The sequence below is a fragment of the Stereum hirsutum genome (genome assembly GCF_000264905.1).
Source record: "Stereum hirsutum FP-91666 SS1 unplaced genomic scaffold STEHIscaffold_14, whole genome shotgun sequence".
Taxonomy (NCBI): domain Eukaryota; kingdom Fungi; phylum Basidiomycota; class Agaricomycetes; order Russulales; family Stereaceae; genus Stereum; species Stereum hirsutum.
This window is the reverse complement of record NW_006763144.1, coordinates 1518165-1534523: the sequence shown is the minus strand read 5'-3', so window position 1 is coordinate 1534523 and position 16359 is coordinate 1518165. Positions and strand designations below refer to the sequence as shown.

Genomic DNA, 16359 nt, shown 5'->3' with positions numbered 1-16359 from the left:
ACGTGGGAGCTGGTACCAAAATGGGTGGAAAGCAGTGGGTGTAAACAAGTGTAAATAAAAGTGGCAGGGAACCAATATTTTATGATAGGACACCCCCTTGGCGGAGTTCAAAACAGTGGTGGAGGAGGTCGAGCTCATTATAATGAGCCCAGCCACACAAAAAAGGCCCCAAACGCCCATTGTAATGAGGGAGATTGACGGGATTGCCGTGTCTCATTATAATGTGGTTTGACGGTACTACCGTCGCTCATTATAATGTTCACTACACGGTCGCCTGCCAAATTCATCATTCGGCACCAGAATGAGGGTTATACGGAGAACAGGATCGCACACGAAGCCGAGGATGTATTTCTTGGCTTCGATCGAGTCCCGATTTATCACAAGATCAAATTCTGCCTTCGAGATCCTCATGGGTGTGAACTTGCTCAAGATATCCTCGATGTCGCACACTGTTGCCCGCTCCATACTCCACCACCTCCACGGGAGGTGGTGGAGTATGGAGCGGGCAACAGTGTGCGGGATTACCTATTCCTGCTCGCTTCGATACAGTACTTATTGATGTTGGTGCTAATGGGCATCCTGGTGCCAAAGGTGTGGATCTTCTCATTCAACAGTTCGCATATTGTCTCAGTTTAACGATTCCTAATATATGCTCTCAGGATATTGTATTGCCTAGGTTTGCGCTGTTTTTTGGATTCCTGACCGTGTACTCAATGAACTTTTTCCCGCCACACATCCGCCACGCCACCTTGCATATGTGGAGTGGTTCAAACCTTTCACGCTTCCTAATAGTAATCATTGTATGTACAAACTCAAGCGTGTCTTGCAGAACGGTGTGCGCTCTGCGGGTATCATTCCTGTTGCCAGCATCCGTCGTACTGTACACCTGTTTCCGCAGTTCGGCCCTCATTTTCCAGATGGCTAGACAACCAACACGTCGTTAGAATTAGCCACCAGTTTTTTCCTCAACTCTACTCTCGATCGTCTCTCTCATCTCTCACTGTGCTAAATTATTGTTCACTTGTCACAGAGATACCCTAATACATCCTCAGTACCCTCGGGCCACAGCCGCTTTGGACATAATGTGTGCTTCTTCCTTTATCCCGCAGCCAAGTTTGACTTTATTGTTGAATATTATGCTACATTGGCTGCTATCTAATGCACCCCCAGCTCAAATAGTGTGAAATAGTCCTAAATAGCCTACACCTGGACATTTCGAGCTCTATTAGCCTGAAATTTAGCGGGAGAGGTTTTTCCTGATGTACTTTTCACGAAAGGCTGGCTCCCACTGGTAGTGGCTGCAAAGTCCACTTGTTGTTGAGAGTGTCTGGAAGCAATATTGACAGATAATGGTAGGGCACATCTTTTTGGTGAGGATAGGAGGCAATCACAATGCACAGGGTTAGAATAATGGATTAATCCCCTATCATTGCTCCCAGATTTACCCCTCGATGACCTGTGCTGTGGTGCTCATCGGTAGCTAGCACGTGCTCCATCTTAGTGATTTTTTTTTTTCCGCCATGCATATACCACCGCTCCTTCCCCTTCTCCCTTTCCCTGACAGCCCTTTTCATCCAGTTTAATCATGGCCAAGGCAAAAAAGAGAGCCGTGAGTGACTCGGAAGAAGAATATGAAGAGGTCATGTCAGATAATGACCAGGACAAGGACTCAGACAAAGATGCTGAGCCAGAGGAGACAGGGACGACTTCAGTGGGCAAAGAGCGGTGAGACACAGTCAATTTTTCCTTTCCTACTACCACAGTCTATTAACACTCCTATTGAAATGGCTTGTGCCGCCAAAGACGCAGACAAAATCGTAAGTCAGGACAACAACAACCTTGGATTGGCCACATTCCAAGGTAGCGTATGTATCCCTTGCTTCTCACTACAATCTCACTATGCCTATTCTCCCTATAGTTGATTTATTTTCTTTAGGTAAAGACCATGGTTGTCATCATAATAGACAATTCCAGTAGGCCTCCAGGCCTCAACATATATGAAGTTTCAAGTAGGCCAATGCAACACGGTGGCCTTATACCTCAGTGCACCCGACAGATGGTGCTAAGATTAGATAGGTGTGCTGAGAAGCGCCTCCATCTATCTTATCTGATGTAATAGCTATACAGTTGTGGCTGAGTGGCGAGGCACACATTGGACATTTGGACCGTATTATATTAGCACCTTTATCTTGTACATTTCTACCCTACTTGGAATTTCTTTCCATGGTCTCGAAGAGACACACGGGTTCTGTTCTATTGTGTGGGACTTTAAGCTGACCTCTTACAGCCGAAGCCTTCTAAGTCAACATTGAGCGGCAGTGCCAGTGGTCTTCAAGCCAAAGGATTTATAGGTAATCACCGTTCTTCAAGCACCTGCCAACCAGACGTCCAAAACAAAGGCACCACAGGTATAATCTAGCTATACTCTCCTGCACTATTACATGAACTCATTTGTGGTCTATTTAGGCCAGCAATCTTCCCAGAGCTCTGCAAATGGCTCGTCGGATATAGCAGCTGATGATGGATGTTCTCGTGCCTCTTCACCTCTGGTTTGTTATAAGCATCACGCTGATGGTTTTATTGTAAAGACACTAACACTATATCACAGGTGTCAGTTGATGAAGTGGAAACATGAGTAGAACAGCTCGGAAAAAACAATGTTGAGGGAAATGATGATATACCGCTTTGTCATGGTTAAGGCCATGACAGGTTAATCCGGCTTCGGTTATTTCATATTTCGTTCGTACTTACTTGCCTAGTTCGTCCAATGCTCCGCTGCCTCAATGTCTCCCCGCTCCTATGTGTCACTTTATTCTGGTTTCTTTTCATCTCTTTTATAGCCCACATTGTTGACCCACATCTCGTCCCCTTCCAACTCGTCCCGCAACTCCTGTACTTACTCAGCCTCAACTCGCGCTCATATATAAAAGCTTGACGGAGATCTCTCTCTTGTATCCTCGTTGTTCAATGCCAGTAGTATATCTACTTTACTCACTTCTAATCTCATTTCTTGCTTGTCTAACCATCAGCAAAACCGCATCGGTCTATTCCGGTCTATCGCATCTACTCCGCAAGATGCCTAGACCGATAGCCCGATATGCAGCTCTCTAGCGCTAACGGACTTGCCCAGGGCTAGAGCGGGATTCCTAGCGATAGACACAAGATAGAGCTTGTAGAGATTTCATATGCAGTCAATTTTCCCGCTTTCATAGATATCACTAGAGTGTATAGATGATTTGAATCACATTATATAACGGCGGCAGCAGGAGAACCTGCCACCCCATGCACGACTACTTTATGTACAAAAGGAAAGCGGCGAAAACCCTACTACATGTATAGAATATCGCTGATCCCGCTTCGACTGCCCCTTTGTAAGTGAATCACATTAGTACATTAGTGTCAAGTATGCCAACGTGACAACTCCACATAACTCACCAGACTCAAGCCAGTCTTGCACAACCTGTATCTGATGTAGCCAAAGTTAGTGGCTGAGTAACAGCGAATCCTACGAGAGCTGAACTGACCGCTGCAGCCCTCCATCACGCGGCTAAACGGTGTTACACATAGTGTTCTGACTCTGGTTCCCACATATCTAACATGACGAGGGCATACATACTCACCTCAATAGTTTTGCTCTTCGCCCATTGGACACTGTCGACAAAGAAGCCAACATATTAGCGAAAGCATAATAAAGATATGTTGAGACTCGATGATGGCGACTTTGCTTCGTAGGGCAATGTACCTCAGAGGGAGTGGAGTTGCCATCTCACCACAAGAAACTGTGGGCATAGATTGAGAAGCAGGGTTGTAGCAAATGGAGACCGGGAGGGGTATGGGACAGTTGGACCACACCGTTTGTGGGGATAGATGGTACACGAACCATAGGGTATAAAGAACTGAACACACAATTCATGGAGAAGGTAACATAGTTCTAACCCCGCGAAGGCTGTCTAGACCTTGAGAGATGCGGCTCCGGCTTTGAGGGCATGGATGAAAACGAGGAAGAACGAAATACAGGCACAATCTTGAGTGGGAAAGAACGATGCACGAGACCACTGCTTACCGCATCCTCGAAGCGTTGAGTAGTCGCAACTTGTTGAGCGTTGATCACACAGGCGACACTGTGAATGGAGAAGTGAGCAAGCGAAGACGTTTGCGAATAGACGCACGCACCACTTCCTGACAGTCGGCAGGCCGACTGAACCCCCAAGGATTGGCTACGTGACACTATGACCATGCATCAGTGTAACAATGCTGCAAGCGCTCTTGGACGTTGAACATTGCAATATACGCTTGAATGAGCAGGTTCAGGCAAGGGGAGGGAAGTGAAGGGAAGGGAAGAAGGACGAAGGGCGTCTGAGACGCGAGTGGTCGATGCAATCTCTCGCATCAACGGAGTCACGTGTTAGTTTAGGGCAGGCTTCAGCACGTGTGGATCACGACTCACTGAAGCTCGCTGAACGCTGGCTCTCTGCAACCCCTTCTTCATCCGTTCTGCTTATACAGTACGCGAAGCATCGCCGCACTCCGTGACCATCGCCTGCTTGACACTTTCCGCTGCTCGTAACGAGCTATCCTCAGAACATGCGGCTCTTCAGTATTGAGTCCTTGGCATATCGTGCTTTGTGTACGTTCCCAGTTTTGTGGTGCAGTCACTAGGTGGCTAGAGGAAGGCCAGTGCCCGACAAGCGACCCAGGTGAGTGGACTCCAAACTTAATCAATGTCCGTGCTGACCATCATCGTGCCCTTTCCCTTCTCTCTACCATGCTTCGTTGCAGGAGCTCGAGATTGGAGTGTCCGTAAGAACGAGGGTACTTACCTCGGTATGTCTGTCTCTCATTTGTCCTTCATCACTCCCTACGTTATTCTCAATCCCATGCGCATCCATGTTGGAGGTAATGGCCTGCTTCTGTGAACAACGAGGCCCGGCTGTCCGACAATGTTCCTTCCTGCCAATTCACCACCCTGACACATTTCTGTAGAATAGCTTACTGATGTTTTTGTCTACGTAGACGTTACTGGCACACACACCATGAAAACGTCCATGATCTATGAGCTAGTGTGGATATGGATATATTGTTGAATATAGCAGTGTCGGGCAAGATAACCGTTCAAGTTGTACCAACATCATCACATAGCTCCCCCCTGGTTGTACCCCTTTCATATGACTTGTGACAGTCCCTAAAACTCCGGTTTCTCATCCAATCATGTACACTACCTATAGAATACTTACATCTACCTAACACATCTCTTACTGCCGGTCGAGTTGGAGGCGCAGCATCGACATCCCGTCACCCTGACTCCCGTACGCGCGCTTGGTGCTCAGCGAAGTCAACTTAAATGCTCAATATTCAATACTCCAACAAGAGCTGGTCTTTCAGTCTATGGAGCTCTATATGCTCTTATAGCACTAGCCACTCTACTCGTGTCCACCCGGTTAGAGCCCCAAGAGCGGATAGGTCCGATAGACCGGTGCGGTTTTGCTGATGACTCCTCACTTGGCTCTGCCTCCAACCCTGCTCATTACATGCTCCATGGTACTTCGACTTCTTTGTGCAGCTCACACAACTTCAGCAGTGTTTGTGATCCAGAATGTTGAAAGAAGAAAAAGTGAAGTGCATAACAATCAACTCCACCATGTTCACATACATGTCTGACTCTTTTTTCCAGAGACCACCAACAGCAATAAAGAAGCTCAAGGTGGCGGTGAGGTCTTGTTTCATCCTGCTCATGTCCCCGATACATACTAACTCAAACTACAAGATACTTCAAAAGCTACTCTGTGTCCGCCGCCACTGAAACCCGCTGTAAACCCACTGTTGACCAAGCTCAATGCGCGCGACTACCCTGATGAACAGTGATGATGTCAAGACAATCATCCTAAGTAAAATTTGGCCTGATATGATCCAGGTACACACCCACCAAAACTGTATAGGGTTCCCAGATAAGTACAAGATGTCTAACATAGTGAACCAGCACCAATCATGACACATCAGGACGGTGGCTCAGTGACTTCCAAGAGTTTTGATGTAACACAAACTAGAAAGATATAGCATCACATTGTTCAATATGTATATAGTATGTATATATACCAAACATAACAGAGGATTAGAGAAAATCAAAACAAGGTCTAGCCATTCATACCATACGAACTAGTGTCAATCCCCAAAATATCTTCCTGTCAATGCAGGATCTGTATCGCAGTTACAGCAGAATGCTTTGAAATGTCATCGAGCACCTCCTCAGTATCGCTGATTGACTCGATATTGGTCATGTCAGCTAATCGCGGGGGCCAGCGATGACCAGACCAGGAATCACATGAGGCGTCAACAAGATTTGAAGATGCATAAGACTGTGGTGGTGACATTGGAGAATTTGGTGCGAACAAAAACCCTTTTTGGATGGAGGATACAAGTGCAGAGATAGGTGTACCCTCGCTCTCGGTACTGCGGATATTTGTCGAGGCGAAGGGCCTTTCGGGGGTAGTGATAGGTGACGCACTTGTGCCTACACAGAGCGGGGATTGGGGCTGTGAGCCTGCAGGGACTTGATCATGTGGTGAAGAAGGTGAAGAAGGTGAAGAAGGTGAAGAAGGGATAACGGGCGAATATGGGCCTGCTATGTGGGTGTCCGCGGGTGTGGGTAAGGGAGAATACAATGTCTGTTCGTGATTCGCTGGTATAGAAGGTGAAGGCGAGGGTGGAAGTGGTATTGATTCTGGGCGCACTGCCGTGGGATCGGACGGTTTAGACGTGTCCACCAGTTCCCGCTTGCTTCCTGGTTTATGAGCGAGGGGGGCTGGTGCTTGCGGCGCTCGAGGATTGACTGCACGATCCTTACGCTCGGTGGTCGTCTTCGTCGCAATGGCCTTCATACGAGCTATCTGGGAAAGGGTGGGTTGTGTGATTCCGCCCGTCCGTTTAGTGCCATGATCTGACGCAGAGGTGGCTCGGGAACCATTAGGCCGAGGCGGGTCGGTTTTACTGCTAAGTATCGTTGGCAGTTTGCTAGTTCCAGATGGTGCAATCTTTACTGGTGCGAAAGATCTATAGATAGTGGTAGTGAGAACGCCGTGATAGCTGTATAGAAAAAGCGACGTACTTCACGGTAGTGAGAGCCGAAGCCGTACTTCTCGCAGGAATAGGATTGGGTTTGCCATCTACCGGTTTCGCCACGTCGGTTACAGAGGTGATAGGTCTGGGGACTCTCTTCGCCCCTCCAACCTGCCGCTGCCGTCCTCTACCGTCGCCCTGGCTGGTGGTCAACGCATGGGAGAGGGCTGGGTCTGCTGGGGAGCGTCTGGGTCCAACTGCAGTTCTTGTGGTCAACGTCTCGATGGTAAGACCTATAGGTGCTCTGCCAGATCCGATAGCCTTAGAAGATGAGTTATCGAGTGGTTGACGGATGCGCTGAGGCCCTGTTCCCGTGGCGCTGCGCGATGCAGAGCGTGCAGGGACCGAGTCCACTGATGAAATAAGGACACCTCCGGGTCGCAACGGTGCTTGGGGCACAGGATCCTTTGATAGAGAGATACCGGTGTGCACTGATTTTGAACGCCGAAGGGGAATGCTGGGTGGGGGTGGCATGCTAGATTTTTGTGCAGCAACGTTCGCTGGGCGTGTGGACGTAGTCTGACTTCGGGAGAGACTCGGCGCAGCACAGGAACCGATTGGCTCGTTGACAGCGGATGAAGAGGCGGCACGTTGGTGGACAGAGAGGTGCCTTGAGCGAGTGGCCTGACCTAGGACGGAGCGAGGTCTAGATACGGTCGAATGTGTGGAGCGTATGGATTGGGATGACTGAGAACGTGAGGCCGGACGACTGATAGGCCGAGTCGGTGCCTTGACATCGAGGTATTTCTTCGTTGTTGGTGACAGAGGGTCGGTGAAGCTTAACAATGGAACCCCCCATAAGCCTGAGGCAAGGAGCCGTGACTATCAATAGTCGATCACGCACCTGTCTACCCTGTGTGGTAGGAGAACTGTGTAAGCATCAAAGATTTTTCTGCTGACCTTCCGAATCTCGGCATTGGCGTCTCTCGATGTGGCCCTGATGGCGCTTTCTAGGTCTCGAGCTCGAATTTCCTTCTCCAAATCCGGGGGATTGATTGAGTTCACGCAGGAGAGGATGCCTTCTGCTGCCGCAAGACGCATCATATGCGATTTGTCTCGAAGACACTGGACCAGATACGGCAGAATGGAAGCTAGCTGCGTGCCCTCGATGATGAGTTGGATGCTTGCTTTGGCGCGAGTGATGAAGACTTTATTGGGACGACTGCAGAGCGAGAGCACGGTTGGGAGAAAGAGGGGTAGCAGCGTCTCAAAATCTGTGCCGAGTTCAGAGGCAGAAACATTGATAAGGTCGACGGCAGAGGAAGAGAGCCGTGATCGTTCTGATGACGCAGCACTGGAAATGGCACGATGGTTCGAACGCAGGGTGGCCACAAAAGTCGTGGGATACTGAGATGCGGCTCCTTTCGCAAGAGCAACAAGGCGTAAAATCGCGTTAGAGATCGAGTTCCAGGTTTCTTCTGACTCGGCCGCATTGAGGGCTTGGACTATGGGGGCTACTGTGCTCTGGAAGTCGGACTCAGAAGCGCACTGGGAGTTCCTTGAATACCTGCGAGCACGATGAGTTAAAACGAAGAGCATACCGTTATGATGTCTGGAATCTTGGGAGGCATCGAGAAGGAAAAGAGACCGTTCCAAGGGATATCGGTTCAGGACGATGAACGTTCAGGTCAAAATGTTGAACGTCGGATCTCGATGAACAATAAAACGCAAGCACGTGACCGCGTGCTTCCTCCATGTCCTCTTTTGGGTTGTGGGCAATGCCAGTGACTCGAGTGTATGCGCTGTTTCGGTTTGCTGAAAGCCTCCTGCTCCCGGCGAGCATACTCGAGTATGGCGACTTTGACGAGCAACTCAATTCCTAACTGGACTTCATCCAAGATTCGGGAGGAGTTTTTTAACTACTTCCGCTCGAGGGACCACACGTTTGTTCGCTCTTCGTCGACAATTCCATATGAGGACCCTACCCTCCTTTTTGCAAACGCTGGTATGAACCAGGTAAGGTATTCACCCGGTACTCTCATGTTTTCTCAACTTATCCTTTGTCATACCAAGTACAAATCGATATTCCTAGGCACTGTCGATCCTCTTTCCGATCTTGCAAAACTTCGACGGGCTTTCAATAGTCAGAAATGCATCAGGGCTGGTGGCAAGCATAATGGTATCGTTTACCCCACCTTGCTCCCTCAGACCCTTCTCACTCAAACTCCTATGTTAGATCTGGACGATGTGGGTAAAGATTCATACCACCATACCTTCTTCGAAATGTTGGGCAACTGGTCATTTGGGGATTATTTCAAGGTGTGTACGCATGACATGACGCTGTTGCTCTAGTCATACAACTGCTTTTGTCCAGAAAGAAGCCGTGCACTACTCTTGGGAACTACTAACGGATGTTTTCAAACTTCCGAAAGATCGGCTGTATGTCACTTATTTCGAAGGTGATCCTACGGCCGGCCTGGAACCCGACCTCGAAGTTCGTCAATTCTGGTTAGATCAAGGTGTTGCAGACGACCATATCCTTCCGGGCAACGCGAAAGACAATTTCTGGGGTAAGCTATCCTTGAATCTCGTTGGTGACCTGCGTTGATGGCTCCGGCAGAGATGGGCGCCACGGGTCCTTGCGGTCCTTGCAGGTAAGTCTCCTCAAATTCACCACCAAGAATAGAGAGCTGAGACTTTCTATCTTTGCCTTTTACTCCTGCCAGCGAGATTCATTACGATCGGATTGGTGGACGCAACGCCGCGCATCTCGTCAATCAAGACGACCCCGACGTCTTAGAAATTTGGAACAACGTTTTCATTCAGTTCAACAGAGAAGACGACGGAAGTCTCAAGTCTTTGCCGCTCAAACATGTCGACACCGGCATGGGATTCGAAAGACTTGTATCCGTGATTCAAGACAAACGGTCTAATTACGACACCGACGTCTTCCTCCCTATCTTTGCCAGGGTACAGGAGTTGACTGGTGTGCGAGGCTATCAAGGCAAATTTGGCGAGGAAGACGACGATGGCATCGACACGGCTTATCGTGTGGTTGCCGATCACGTCCGAACCTTGACGTTTGCGTTGAGCGATGGTGGGGTGCCGAACAATGTGGGTCGCGGCTACGTCCTGCGCCGTATTCTGAGACGTGGAGCGCGGTATGCTCGCAAGAAACTGGGCGTCACAATCGGTACATTTTTCTCCTCGTTGATGCCTGTCGTAGTCGATCAACTGGTGAGTTTTGGTCTCTATATTGTTTGCTGTTGCTGTGTCCTCAATGGTCTCTCCAGGGCGCAACTTTCCCGGAGCTCACCAAGAAGCTGCCAGAGATCAAAGAAATTCTAGACGAAGAAGAGGAATCGTTCTCGCGCACCCTGGACCGTGGGGAGAAGTTGTTCGAGCAGTACGCGGCTTCAGCTCGAGAACGGGGCGTCCGCGAGCTCAATGGGAAGGACGTCTGGCGACTTTACGACACCTACGGCTTTCCCGTCGACCTAACGCGATTGATGGCTGAAGAGCTCGGCCTAACCATCAACGAGCGAGAGTTTGAAGCAGCACAAGCTTCATCGAAGGAAGCAAGTAAGGCTTCCCAGAAGAAGCACGCAAACAGTGTCGTCAAACTCGACGTCCATGATCTTGCTACCTTGGAGAAAAACACTGATGTCCCGAAGACGGATGACTCTGCCAAATTTTGTAAGTTTATCCACTCATCGCCTCTTGCGATCAACCAGTTGATCGTAACACTAGCTGTCGGCAACGTAGAGGCTACTGTGAAGGCCATTTATTTCAGCAAGTCATTTTTCCAGACCACGAGCAACGTATCCGAGGATACGTCTTTTGGTATCATTCTAGATCGCACCAGCTTCTACGCCGAATCGGGAGGACAGGAACACGACACCGGCAACATCGTAATAGATGGCTTCGCCGACTTTGAAGTGACGAACGTGCAAGTCTACAACGGTTATGTTCTTCACATCGGGTACCTCAAATATGGCAAACTTTCTGTGGGAGACAAGGTGGTGGCCTCCTATGACGAGGTAAACATTATCCCTCTAAAAAATGCCTTTATATTCTCACCGTCGACCTACCTTGCAGCTCCGTCGATGGCCCTTGCGCAATAACCATACTGCGACTCACATACTCAACTTCTGTCTACGTGAAATTCTCGGGGATCATATCGATCAAAGGGGCTCTCTTGTCGCACCGACCAAACTTCGTTTCGACTTCTCACATAAAGCTCAGATCCCCATCAATGAACTCGTGAAGATTGAGTCGATGGCTAATGAATGGGTAAAGAAGAACGTCAAGGTCTACAGTCAAGAGCTCGATTTGAAGACGGCTCAGAGAATCTCTGGGCTCCGTGCTGTGTTCGGTGAATCGTATCCAGACCCCGTGCGCGTCGTCTCATTGGAATACGATGTTGCAGATATTGCGAAGGACGTCGAGAGTCCTAAGTGGCGCAGCACGAGCATAGAGTTTTGTGGCGGAACGTGAGCTTGCCTCCCTTCTATCACGTGCAGACAAGCCTAACCATCTCGTACAGTCATGTTGCTCGAACGGGTGATATCAAGCAGTTTGTGGTCATCGAGGAGTCCGGAATCGCGAAGGGCACACGCCGAATCATCGCTGTGACCGGGCATGAGGCTCAGGAAGTCACAAGACAGGCTGAGACACTCAGGGAAAGACTGCACCAGGTTGAAAAACTGGCGGGCAACACGAAGGATACCGCCCTCAAGACCTTGACCGTCGTCCGTGCTCTTCCGCTCTTGGTGCTGTCGAAAAGTGCTGATTGATATTCTAGGAACTTAGCCAAGCGGATATATCGCTGATTGAGAAGACGCGAATGAGAGACCACTTAGCTGCTCTCAGAAAGACGTTCGACAAGGAGATCAAGGAGAAGGACCTCGCCGCCAACAAAGCCGTGTGTCTCCATCGCCGGTTTCTACCCGATCCGATACTAATATCGCTGATTCCTCAAGGCCGTTGAGGACGTCGTCAAGTATTTCGAGGAGAATCCGAACGAGCCAGCGTATATCACCGTTCTAGACGTCGAGGGCAACACCAAGGTACACTGACCTCACTCCTATTGAGCCTCGTCTGACTGCAATTTTAAATCTCATAGATTCTCCAGGCTGTCGTTCTCCAAGCGAAAAAGCTTGGTAAGGCTGTTTACGTCTTTAGTGTGGACGCCAACGCTGGGAAAGTTGCACACGCAAATCATATCCCGGAGTCGTACAGAGCTCGGGGTTTGGACGCGCGGACGTGGGCATCCAAAGTGACAGCTGTTATTGGTGGAAAGGTGAGTATCAATATGTGCGTCTCCAGATCTATATTCACGCCACTCTCGCTCCAGGCTGGTGGAAAGGAGGAAGGAGCGCAAGGTGTTGGTCAAGAAGTGAGCAAGGTTGAAGACGCCGTGATTGCAGCCAAGAAGTACCTAGACGAAGTGAAGGCGTAGCTGCGTAGACCCACGCGAATAATATGATTGTAATGCGTGCTTGTATCTCTCTGTATAGTCTATATACTGCATGTATTTTTTCCGCCCTTCAGTAATACTGCATACCGTCGCGAAGTAAGGAACTGCAAGCAGTTGCCGAATACGGCGGCGAACGGAGATTGCCGGGCGTCCCGCCAGGCTCACTTGCCCCGCTGTTGACGGTGACGACGAAACCGACCGCCTCCACGCTCCCCTTTACTTTCCAAGGTGAGAATCCCACTGCAGGTTACGAGCGTGATACAATGGAACGTATCTGCGTGCATTCTGGCGCTGCTATCGACGTAGTCGTGATGGATGTCCTATCCCACACACGGATGACGAACTGATTGACCTTGTCCGACAGAACCACGCGCATTGACAAGATGTCTCTGGTCCTTCCCGAAGCTCATCAGCAGTTCCAGGTGCGCCCCTTCATCAACTTCATCCATGAATATTTGACTGAATAATAGACCACAGCACATCCTCCGTCTTCTCAACACCAATGTTGACGGTAAACGCAAGATCATGTACGCTTTGACGGAGATCAAGGGTGTCGGTCGTCGGTACTCTAACTTGGTGTGCAAGAAGGCCGACGTAGATCTCAACAAGCGGTATGCACCGCCAGCTTCGTTTGTGTCTGCCATTCCTGAGACAAACATATATACTGTTTTTCAGTGCGGGAGAGCTGAACTCGGACGAACTCGAGCGTCTCGTGACCATCATCCAAAACCCAACACAATTCAAGATTCCTACGTGGTTCTTGAACAGGCAGCGGGACATTGTAGACGGCAAAAACTTCCAAGTGCTCTCTAACGGCGTGGACTCTAAGCTCCGTGATGACTTGGAGCGCCTGAAGAAGATTCGTGCTCACCGAGGCCTGCGGCACTCATGGGGTCTTCGCGTCAGGGGCCAGCACACTAAGACGACCGGTGCGTTTCTAATATTCTCCAGCGCAATATCTCGTTCTGACCAGGTTTCGTTGTTCAGGCCGTCGTGGAAAGACTGTCGGTGTGTCGAAGAAGCGCGGTTAGATTCGATACTGCTAGGGAAGGGTTGGTTCCCGGTGGATCCTGTCTTTGTTCTCCATACGTTGTGCTATGCTTTTCATTACGTCCATGATTCTGTATCTACTGGTGGGAATGCATACATCTTCGCCACGCCTCTGATAAAAGATTATGGTGAGGACCGCACGGCGCAAGGTGAAGTCGGCAGAATGTCACGTGATGGAACACGTCCAGCGAACGTCGATTCTCGAAGGTTCATGCCGCCCACTGCATACATCATATATCATCCCCCAAACACCGTACTTTCGTGTATATACAGTATGTCCGCGACCTGGGCAAGCTCTCCGTCACACCACCCGTGGTTCAAGATGTCCTCTCTCAAACGCAAGCTTTCTTCTGACGGTGACACCAGCAACGAGGACGACAGCCGCGACTCTCTATCCACCCTCCATCATCACAAACGCAGACGTTCCACTACTCTCGAACGCGATCTTGCTAGCCTCTCGCTCTCAAACGTGAGGCATGGCGTCGCATCCTCACCAGTGACTTCTCTTGCCAACTACCAACGATCCGAATCACCGCTCTCTGACACGTTTATGGACACCGATGTGTCGCCGTCCAGAGAAACACCCATGTCTGCTGTCTCGACGGAGGAAGCTATCCCAGAGGTAAAGATGAGCTCGTCAAGCTGGTACGAACCTGAGAAAGACCGTAAGCACCGCATGTTCCCACACATTTAACCCTTCACCAACCACTCTTGCATCCGGTTTAGGTATCGTCGTAACCGACCTCGACGGTTCGTCGTCAGACGAAGAAGACGGCGAGAGTACCACGGAAGAACTCATCTCACCAGCTGTTCGGGAACACCTCATGCAGACCACACACACCTTGCTGACGATTCCCCGCCCACTACCCAACCCAGAATCGACACCAAACCAGAACCAGGCGCTAGTCCTTTTCAACCCGGATTACTCGAAGGCGTTCGAGGGGCCGACCATCACAACCTATCACCCCGTCTCGACATCCACATGTTCTTTACCTTTACACGACGATGACGCTATGGAGATTGAGATGTGATGGACGTACAGAGTGTAGCTCCCAAATCGCTCCATGTCTCTCAAGTATCGTAGTTACGCACTTTACTATTCTTATTTCCTTGCTTTCATCCTTGAACCACTTCGTATGCACGCATTCCATGATCAATTTTCGTGTTCGCGATTCGATGCGAGTCGTCATAATGTACCAGAGTAGATAACCCAGAAAATGTATACATGGCCGTGAAATGAGTATATACAACACAGCTACCGAGAGCTGGATCCATTCGAAGCGTTTGCGTCGAGATAACCTTCGTTGAGACTGATATGAGTGCGATGACGCCGAGCATGAGCATGCGGGTGAGGGACATGGTGCATTTGCATCGCAGAAAATGGAGAGCGAAGAACGCCTGTGGAGGGGGCTTGTAAGTGCTGCTGATTTTGCTGCTGATGCTGAGAGATATTAGGAATGCTGGCGTGGGAGTAGGAGAGAGGACCGCCATTGCTACCAGCAGACAACACGTGGCCTTGCGTAGCAGACGACTGGTGTGGGTGTGGATGAGGGTGAGGATGAGGATGAGGATGGGAGTGTCCATGAAACGGTTGGGCGATGGGCGGGGATAGAGTTTGAGCATCGTAGAGGCCATGCGAGATGGATGGGGACGGTGCTGTCGGCGTAGGTGTGTGAGAAAGATGGTGGTAATTGATGTTTATGAGGTTCACAGATGACGGATTGTGACCAGTGTGCATCTGGTGAAACGTATTCACAGATGGCATCTGCTGACTCTGCTGACTCTGTTGTTGCTGCTGCTGCTGCTGCTGTTGTTGTTGTTGTTGCTGCTGCTGCTGCTGCTGCTGTTGCTGCTGTTGTTGCGACTGAAAGGGCTGCTGAGGGATGGGAATGTGGGGAGGGTGCTGCTGGCGCATGGGTTGAGAGACGAATTGCTGAGGAGGCTCGATGGTGGCTGCTGTGCGAGAAGCGGAATCGTCGAGCATGTCTATGCTGTGACTCTCGTCTTCGATATCCACGTCTTCTTGGTCGTGTGAAACGTCTGGTCCGGCTTGTGCAGCCTTTTGAGCGGCGATCTCGTCAGCGGTGAGGAAACGCCCGCCTGGCCCGCGCGGTCGTCGCATGGCGTGTTTGTGGCGGGACTCGTGAAGATAAGGCTGCACGATGGCGAAGACAAGTTGAGATCAGGCAAGCGGACCGGTGAAGAGGAAGACTGCGAACCTTTCGCTGCCTTGAGAGCCTGTGTACCTCCTCTAACCTAGCGCGAGCCACGCGACGCTTGAGGATGCGATAGTACTGCTTTGCGTTGACATAGAGGGGTTCGTCGTCGATGGGAGCGGGCAAGGCATCTGGAAGCTGCTGTGGATGAGCAGGCTGTGCAGGAGGCTCAAGCGGGACGGCTACTGGCTCCGACGGGGGGTGGGAGGGCGTTTGATTGGCTGGGGAGGGACGACGCTGGTAGAAATCATATACATTAGGCTGCGCTGTTGGATGTCGGTGGTCAGTGCGTGCGAAGAGAGCGGGACAAGGGGAGGACGTGGAGGACAGCCGCCTACCGTTGTGGTACGGGTCGATGTTGAGCGGATAAAACAGCTGATCGACGTTCTCCATGTTCATTGGTCCGCTCATCGTACGTCGTCCAGCAGAGCGTCCTCTGCCACAGATCAGTTTATGTAATACTTTCTCCCCCGACAACCCTTATCGTCCCCCACGCTATTTATTCCTTTTCTCAATTCCACGTGACCGTGTCGTTCCCCAGTCCATTCGTCGCGCCTCCCC

At 50.2% G+C, this 16359-nt stretch overlaps 7 protein-coding genes across 7 annotated transcripts; 5 read left to right on the top strand and 2 right to left on the bottom strand.

Moving 5' to 3' along the window:
• Positions 1–255: 255 nt before the first annotated feature.
• STEHIDRAFT_114132 (uncharacterized protein) lies at positions 256–925 on the top strand (the record flags this gene model as incomplete). Its single annotated transcript, XM_007308197.1, has 2 exons — positions 256–591; positions 677–925. The coding sequence occupies 2 exons, from the start codon at positions 256–258 to the stop codon at positions 923–925; spliced, it is 585 nt and encodes a 194-aa protein (XP_007308259.1).
• A 660-nt stretch (positions 926–1585) lies between these two features.
• Positions 1586–2635, top strand: STEHIDRAFT_114131 (uncharacterized protein; the record flags this gene model as incomplete). The annotated part of the gene is made up of 5 exons (XM_007308196.1): positions 1586–1711; positions 1764–1817; positions 1937–2009; positions 2467–2549; positions 2609–2635. The coding sequence occupies 5 exons, from the start codon at positions 1586–1588 to the stop codon at positions 2633–2635; spliced, it is 363 nt and encodes a 120-aa protein (XP_007308258.1).
• Positions 2636–7938: 5303 nt separating this feature from the next.
• STEHIDRAFT_133871 (uncharacterized protein) lies at positions 7939–8684 on the bottom strand (the record flags this gene model as incomplete). Its single annotated transcript, XM_007308195.1, has 2 exons — positions 7939–8460; positions 8655–8684. 2 exons carry the CDS (start codon positions 8682–8684, stop codon positions 7939–7941), a joined length of 552 nt encoding a protein of 183 aa, XP_007308257.1.
• A 198-nt stretch (positions 8685–8882) lies between these two features.
• Positions 8883–12602, top strand: STEHIDRAFT_149395 (uncharacterized protein). Its single transcript, XM_007308194.1, has 14 exons — positions 8883–9069; positions 9127–9232; positions 9290–9372; positions 9428–9623; positions 9674–9707; positions 9780–10290; positions 10347–10749; positions 10804–11093; positions 11152–11546; positions 11600–11804; positions 11858–11977; positions 12036–12122; positions 12179–12355; positions 12410–12602. The coding sequence occupies exons 1-14, from the start codon at positions 8905–8907 to the stop codon at positions 12512–12514; spliced, it is 2877 nt and encodes a 958-aa protein (XP_007308256.1). The 5' UTR covers positions 8883–8904; the 3' UTR covers positions 12515–12602.
• Positions 12603–12915: 313 nt separating this feature from the next.
• Positions 12916–13563, top strand: STEHIDRAFT_133874 (40s ribosomal protein; the record flags this gene model as incomplete). The annotated part of the gene is made up of 4 exons (XM_007308193.1): positions 12916–12954; positions 13010–13143; positions 13208–13461; positions 13520–13563. 4 exons carry the CDS (start codon positions 12916–12918, stop codon positions 13561–13563), a joined length of 471 nt encoding a protein of 156 aa, XP_007308255.1.
• Positions 13564–13862: 299 nt separating this feature from the next.
• STEHIDRAFT_149394 (uncharacterized protein) lies at positions 13863–14679 on the top strand. Its single transcript, XM_007308192.1, has 2 exons — positions 13863–14247; positions 14309–14679. The coding sequence occupies exons 1-2, from the start codon at positions 13905–13907 to the stop codon at positions 14611–14613; spliced, it is 648 nt and encodes a 215-aa protein (XP_007308254.1). The 5' UTR covers positions 13863–13904; the 3' UTR covers positions 14614–14679.
• Positions 14680–15632: 953 nt separating this feature from the next.
• On the bottom strand, positions 15633–16191 carry STEHIDRAFT_64551 (uncharacterized protein; the record flags this gene model as incomplete). The annotated part of the gene is made up of 2 exons (XM_007307788.1): positions 15633–15737; positions 15802–16191. Coding segments are annotated over 2 exons (495 nt in total), but the record flags the coding sequence as incomplete, so codon positions are not given.
• Between the last annotated feature and the right edge of the window lie 168 nt (positions 16192–16359).

What these genes read in the sequence shown, in the direction of transcription:
- STEHIDRAFT_149395 (XM_007308194.1), top strand. Translation starts at nt 8,905, where the DNA reads ATGGCGACTTTGACGAGCAACTCAATTCCTAACTGGACTTCATCCAAG. An exon ending in CATTTGGGGATTATTTCAAG is followed by an intron (nt 9,373 to 9,427) that starts GTGTGTACGCAT and finishes GCTTTTGTCCAG; the next exon opens with AAAGAAGCCGTGCACTACTC. An exon ending in TGGTGGCCTCCTATGACGAG is followed by an intron (nt 11,094 to 11,151) that starts GTAAACATTATC and finishes CCTACCTTGCAG; the next exon opens with CTCCGTCGATGGCCCTTGCG.
- STEHIDRAFT_149394 (XM_007308192.1), top strand. Translation starts at nt 13,905, where the DNA reads ATGTCCTCTCTCAAACGCAAGCTTTCTTCTGACGGTGACACCAGCAAC. An exon ending in GTACGAACCTGAGAAAGACC is followed by an intron (nt 14,248 to 14,308) that starts GTAAGCACCGCA and finishes CATCCGGTTTAG; the next exon opens with GTATCGTCGTAACCGACCTC.